This window comes from Haplochromis burtoni, unplaced genomic scaffold (assembly GCF_018398535.1).
Source record: "Haplochromis burtoni strain Fernald_Lab_line unplaced genomic scaffold, NCSU_Asbu1 Contig_30, whole genome shotgun sequence".
NCBI classification, from domain to species: domain Eukaryota; kingdom Metazoa; phylum Chordata; class Actinopteri; order Cichliformes; family Cichlidae; genus Haplochromis; species Haplochromis burtoni.
Genome location: NW_024582391.1, coordinates 2,590,556 through 2,597,537, shown reverse-complemented (window position 1 = coordinate 2,597,537; position 6,982 = coordinate 2,590,556). Strand labels below are relative to the sequence as shown.

General features: G+C 42.7%; 1 protein-coding gene across 1 annotated transcript; it reads right to left on the bottom strand.

The window, feature by feature from the left end:
- Positions 1-289: 289 nt before the first annotated feature.
- Positions 290-4,801, bottom strand: bambia (BMP and activin membrane-bound inhibitor (Xenopus laevis) homolog a). Its single transcript, XM_005918457.3, has 3 exons — positions 4,245-4,801; positions 2,248-2,526; positions 290-1,406 (listed from the first exon to the last, which is right to left on the bottom strand). Exons 1-3 carry the CDS (start codon positions 4,318-4,320, stop codon positions 991-993), a joined length of 771 nt encoding a protein of 256 aa, XP_005918519.1. The 5' UTR covers positions 4,321-4,801; the 3' UTR covers positions 290-990.
- Positions 4,802-6,982: the final 2,181 nt, after the last annotated feature.

The following is a 6,982-nucleotide window of genomic DNA, read 5'->3' as shown; positions in this document are numbered from 1 at the left end:
TAGCCCATGAGGAGGGAGTTATATGAAGCTGAAAACCTGACCTCTGCTGAGGGTTCAGGAATAACTGAGATAGATAGCATCTCTATGGTAAAACAAGACTTTACTGTTAGCTCCATTAGATACACACACGCACACACACACAGCATAAAGGCCACCCTAGCGCGTGCTTTTAACAAGATCTGATAGTCACTAAAAACTTCACAACAGCCCCAGCAGTGTGTCTGTAAGTTCACGGATGGTACATTTCAAAGCTGAATATGTAGCAAAAACAGAAGCGTGAATCGGCAAATAAATAAAAAGTCACTTTTAATGGAAGTTCTTCTTTCACACTCAATCAAGCTTATAGTCTGATCACAGAGAGAGATGTTGGACATTCACCCAGAATAAGACACACGCCGGTCAGTTTTATCAGACAAAAATATATATATTTAGAATCTTTACATTAAGCTTGAATCATGAAACATACACAGAGGAGTGCGCACACCTACAGCCAAACACTGATTTTTTTTTTTTTTTTTACTCCTCACACAAGTCATTTTATTTTGTACCCTGGTGTCAGTGTTGAGTTGTTGTCTTAAGCAATGATGGGTTTTTTTGTTGCTGTTGTTGTTGTTTTTTACAAATGTGCAAATAAGACAGATTTGGAATCCTTCAGCGCTCAGTGTAAAAATAAAACAGTCCAGGATCCTCGGGAGCGGTGACAGAGCTCTCACTCTACCTCAGCCCTGCCCTCTCAAGTTTAAATACAGCTCCTCGTTGCTTCGCCTTTCATTTTCAAGTAAAGTGCTCCTCTAGCAAAAACCACAAGGCATGAGATCAGTCTCGTATTTTTTCGCTGATGTTTAAAAAAAAACAAATTGAAAAACAACCCAAAGGACAAAAAATGTGGGAATGTCTTTTTAAAGTACAAAAGAGCCAAAGCCAACAATTGAGAGGCAGTCCTGGCTGTTTCTTGGAGGTGTCAGTCATTCAGTTCCCAGCAGGAACTGGTCATACAAACTCCAGCTTGCCGTGGCCACTGTACATCCCCCAGTGCACCAGAGACAGGATCTTGTCGTTGCCTAGGTCAGCCTGCCTCATCTTGTCGCAGGTCAGACAGCAGTTCTCGTGGCCCGTCACAGGTACCATGCACTCCAGGTCCAGCTTGGCCACATGTCCCTTCTTGGTGTGGTGGCCGTGGAAGCTGTAATGGAGCCGCGACAGCATCTGCTGCCGCTGGTCCTGCAGCCGCTTGTTCTCGCTGCGCAGCATCCGTAACGCCAGCATGATGAGCAGGACCAGGATGAGGCCGCCAGCGATCGGCACAGCGATCACAGCCGCACGGAACCACACTTCTTTGGCTGAGGTCAGCTCCTGAACCCGGGTCACCAGGTTCCTGTTGTTGCTGTCTGGCTGGTAGCGGCCATCTGCACACACGCATGGAAAAAAATAAAATAAAATCATCTGGTTAAATGCATGCTCATATGGTTTCCACTGCTCCATAGAGCCTGGTCTTAAAGCAAGTGATTATGTTTGAACTGCTGTTTGGAGCTTAATGAGAAGGAGCTGCTCTACTCACCAGTCATGCCAGTAAAGTAACCGCAAAGAGGGAAAATAAGACAGACAGACAGACGCGAACGCACAAGTCAGAAAGGCCAGCAGGGGCAAAAACAAATGAGTCACCTTGTCCCGAACTGAGAGCCAGAAATTAATTTGAGCTAATAAAGTATAGTCTGCTGTGCTCGGGTTCACACAGGAGAGCTGCCGTCCTTCCTCTCTGACTTTTCGTGCACCTTTTCATGACTCTATAAGCTGATGTTTCTGCCCAACATGCATATTCATTCTATGAGGCACATTCCAGCTCAGTGGGAAAATTACATGGTGCACACATAATAAAAAAAGAAAAAAAAGAAAAAGATTATATCTGATCTCTTTCCAAGTGCTTAAAGGTAAACGGGCTGCTCCCTGCCTTCCCAGGCACAGAGCTGGAACCCATTAAAAGTCAAACCAAAGTTCTATTAAGCTTGGGGTGGGGGGGCAGAAGGGGGCAAGGGTGGTCTGAATATCCATAAACATCAAGTGTTTAAAGAACATTAAAGCTCAATGTATTGCTCCTGGAACTAGATGGAGGAAAACATGGGAGTATTTGCTGAAGAGGAATCGTAAAATCCCTCCACAAAGTGCCATCGTTTCTAAAAACGTAGCTGCAGTCTAAAAACAAACATCCCGACAGCCAGTAGCTCAGCTCCGCTACCCTGTTTTACTTACCTGTCGAGTCTCTGGTGTGCGCCAGGTCATGTAGGCCCCTGTAGTTGCACATGTCATCATGGCAGCACTCCAGTGTTGCCGCCCTGCTGAGAGCATCCAAGGCCCTTTGGCTGCTGCAGACGTCCGCAGCATTGGCAATGGGGTCTAAACACCCATGGGTGAGTGGAGAGTTGGCGTTGAGCGGGTCCAGCACCTTGGTGAAGCAGGCGTTCAGCTCTGATTTGCACATGTATCCGGTGGCCACACAGTGCGGCGCATCACAGTAGCACCTAATTTCTCCTAAAAGTGGGGGGGAAAGGCAGCGTTAGGGAAACCTGTGCTGACATTAATCCGCTCAAGGTTTCAGAGTCACCATGGCTATTTTGTCTTTAACGTCCAACCATGTGAATATAAAACTCGTATATTTTGCAGCTGATTTTCTCCGTGTTTTTATCAAACTCATGCTGGCTTCTATTTTACACCAACTGTAGTTCAACTTTTCCCATAGTGGTATACCCTGCTTTTATTTTGAAGTACTGCTCTAAAAGTATCTGTTAAGCCCTGCCTTAAACAACCTGGTAACTTTTGAAGAGATCACAGGATTTTTTTTAACCTGTTCACCTGTCACACCTTCATTTAAGAGCATCCCGTTTAAATGGTTCTTTTTCTCTGTATTCTAAAACAGGAAGTACGTAGCTTGTAATTAGTGGGTTGTCTCAAACGTCAATTTCTTTCAACCTAAATGAAAATTAGTAAAGAGAGGAAGAGATTTTTTTTTTACCTGCAAACTTTCTCCCCCATCCAAAGTTTGCATGCAAAATTGCCTGGGGGTATTGGTATGGGTGTGGTGGTTGGGTGCGGGAGCTCTGAGGTCCCATCTAAGGAGCCTCCAGCAACCTTATCATTAAGGCAACCTGCTCTTACACGGGCCCACTCATTACTTCATCCAGGGCTCCTTTCTCAAAACAGAAATCTGGGCCAAGGATCTGCCCGAACAAAACAGAACCACTGAAACACATATTTATCAACTTAGTTTGCCTTTGATGCCCTCTGTTACTGTTATTATTATAAGTATAAGGACCACTGCAGGACGACCAATGTAAATGTCATTTCACATACTCCGTGACTGCTTTATTTTGAGGAAAATTATCAGAGCTCCACATATAAAGACTTCCCTTAAGCTTTTATGTGCTGGACTCAGGAACAAAACCTGGAATGAGAGAGCTAAAAAGCCCGAAAGTCTGTGACTGCACCAACTTAGCAGCGCAGGAACACATTCATCAGATCAGTGTTTTCCCTGTGAATGATTGGAGCGGTGGGGCCCAGGCAGGTCATTTGGAGAATATTTCATTAGAAAGGAGAGGCCCCTTTGTGGACTGAGGGGGTGGTGGCGGGGGGAGTACTGAAGCTTTTCTAGCCCTGCTAAGTCTCGTATGAATGGCAGCTACAACATTAGTGGAGTTATTAAGTGTAGCCTAGCAGCTAAGAACTGTATTACACACTTGAGGATTAATCACAGCGTATTACTATTATATTAATAAGAGTGTATAGAAGTTAGGTCTTATTAAAAATTAGGTTTTAACTGAAAAAAGGTATGTCATGCCTTCAGGAAAAAAAAGAATAATAATGAGGGCAGAGGTAGTTCTTGTTGTTTCCGCTGCTGTTATTAAGGTTTCTCTTCTTTTTTTTTAAAGGGGAGGTATGACTGAATAAAATGAACTGAAATCTGAAGACGACTGGAAGAATAATATGTTTATTACGAAAAAAAAACCAGTAATAAACAAACGCGTTTATGATTCCCCTCATTGGTAAAGTACGACTTTATGACCAAATGTTAAATCATTTTCTTGCTAATTTTGACGGGTTTTCCCCGCAAACACTGGCGCGAGCGTAAGCTGCCCCGCAGAAGCCTGGAGCCGTCGACTGAGGGTTGAGTTCAGCCTCGTTTTTATCGCTTCAAAACACTGTTTATCCTCTTTTGAAGAAGCCAACAAACACGCATCAAAGTCCACACGTACCTTTGGTCAGAAGAACGGCCATGGCACAGAGTTCCAATTGTAGCCAAATGGAAATGAAACTGGACTGGCGATCCATTTACACCAAATTACTGCACAAGAAGAGTCCTCATATATCCAGTAGCAGCAGCAGAAGAGTCCGCTGGGCAGAAAGCAGCGCGAGAAAAAAAAAGATTTACATGAAGCTATGGCGAAAAATGAAGCCTTCGTGGGGTCGGAACGCGGTAGCTCACGATCCTGACTGGAACACCAAAGAAAAAGGGGAAAAAAACACCCCAAAATGTCTCCTCTCCCGCATGGAGCCACCGAGACCCTCGCGAATTTGTTACCGGAGCGCACAAAATACAGCAGCCTCTTCTTCAAGCCCAGAAACAAAAGAAAAGATATATACTCCGTTGAACAGAGTGAAACCGAGTCATAAAGTTGTCAGTGCTGGTCTTCATCTGTCTCGCTCTGCAGCCGGTCACGTCGAAGCATCACTTTTGTATTCCACGACTGAGAAACAAACACTAAACACGGACAACTCCGCTGTGCCAAAGACTACAAGGGACAGGCACGATCGAGCAGAAATAGCTGTGGTCAGTCAGAGCTCCGCCTCCTCTAATCTGATTGGCCAGCCTACCGAGAAAGAAGTTAGTGATAGGACGTACAACAAAGCATCCGGTGGCTCTTTTCAAAATAAGGCAGAAAATATAAAGTATTTTAAAAAGGAAAGTACTATTAAAAAAAGAAGAGAATGAGAAAAATTAAGATATTAAGATAAATTATATGAATAAATTCTATGTATAAATTACATGAAATGGACACTAAACATAAAGCATGTTTTATTATCGATCTATGTAAAACAAATGGGATCTCCTATTATTAGTGCATTACTAAATAAATAAGCAGATGCAGTTACACTGGTAATGGAAGGATAATGTTAACAGAAAATTTTAATGTTACGCATCATGCCATTAATATGTTAAAACTTAAACACTATACTTAAAGAAACCCATAGCATTCTTTTAGATTTTTTTAGGTTTTGCACAGTCATCTTGAGTAATTATTATTATATGATTTATTTTCTCCTAATGTTCCAATCAGAAGATTTATTCTCTAGACATAATCAACTTGTTTCCGGTCTCACACTGCTTATTCTTCTGTAGCTTGATCACTCTCAAGCTTTCATTCATCGTTCTTTATTTCCATAATAAAGTATCCCATTTATCAGTAGTGGATGCCATTGGTCCGGGCAGCAGTCACTCCAGCAGGTTAACAGCTGTCCCGCACACAGTCATACTGTCGCCTGATGATAATGCAGGTCTTGGACTATTATCTGTGTTTTCAGTGTTATGGGTGCAGCCGATATGTGATGTAATCCTCCCCACTTTTTTCCAAATTTGGATGATATAAATTACCCAAAACTTACCCAAGAGTACTGACAGATTCTTCATTGAGCACAAGTAAGTGCATTGTAAAACAGCCGTGTGTGCAGTGTGGACAGTCGCAGATACCTGCAGGGTGATCCCGATGGCAGCCAGGTTGACGCCACGATGAGCCTCTCCCCTCCAGGCCATCACACTGCTGCTGCTGCAGGAAAGAGCGGACAGTCAGAGAAATTAGCAATCCAAAAAAGCACATGGCGCCACCGAGACGGCTTGCGCACACACACACACCCTGGACGCACGCACACAGTACACATTTACCCATTAACAACCGACAATGCAAAACATAGGTGTGCGCGCAAGCTTCATCCGCAGATGGTGTCTGTATTAAAAAAAAGAAGAAACAAACAAACAGATGATGCGTGTTAATAATCTCACGCATTTGTTAAGCATGCTTTCATTCATGTAATGACTCATTAAGCGCAGAAATAAAACATCCGCAGGCGGTTTGCGCCAACAGACAACAGGAGGATACTGCCTCAGGCAACACACACACACACACACACACACACACACACACACACACACACACACTGCTATTAAAGTAATTATCTGCAATTCCACAGAGGCGCCAGTCCACGGCTGGCGTTACATCATTTATCTGTAACTGTGGAGTGCGTGAAATGGGTGCAACGGGACAAAGGTAGTAGTTCAGAATTCTGGAAGCTTTATTCATCTGAAGTCCTCGTAAAGTTTGTGATGCTGGGCAGAAATGCTAAGGCACCTCTTCTCCCCATGAAGTGCTGTTTCTCTGACCTTAACTCCTGCTAACAAGACACATGAGAAATTTTCGTTTTCAGTAAAATATGAAGGGAAATTCACCTCTAATATCCCGGCTGCATTATTTCCCCCTTCTTAAAGTCTGTCTGTACTTGTGCTTGATGGACAACTATCATCCCCTGGTGGTCGAAGCTGTTAAGGACAATTTTACGTTACAAAGTGACAGTGCCCTAAACAACGTAGGCAGTTTAGTGGTTCACACATTTGCTTCAAAAGCCGAAGGTCGAATTTCGAGATATTAAAGGTCCTTTTTGTAATTACCTTCAGACAATTTAAATAAAACTTCTACCATCAGCTGTAGTAATTTACCACTGAGGGCTGAAATGTTTTTGGATGTTTGTTGCTATTCTTTTAACTTTTACTACTTCTTTTTGGATTTCTAACAACAACAACAACAACAACAACAACAATAAGAAGAAGAAGAAGAAGAAGAAGAAGAAGAAGAAGAAGAAGAACAACAACAACAACAACAATAATAATAATAATAATAATAATAATAATAATAATAATAATAATAATAATAATAATAATATA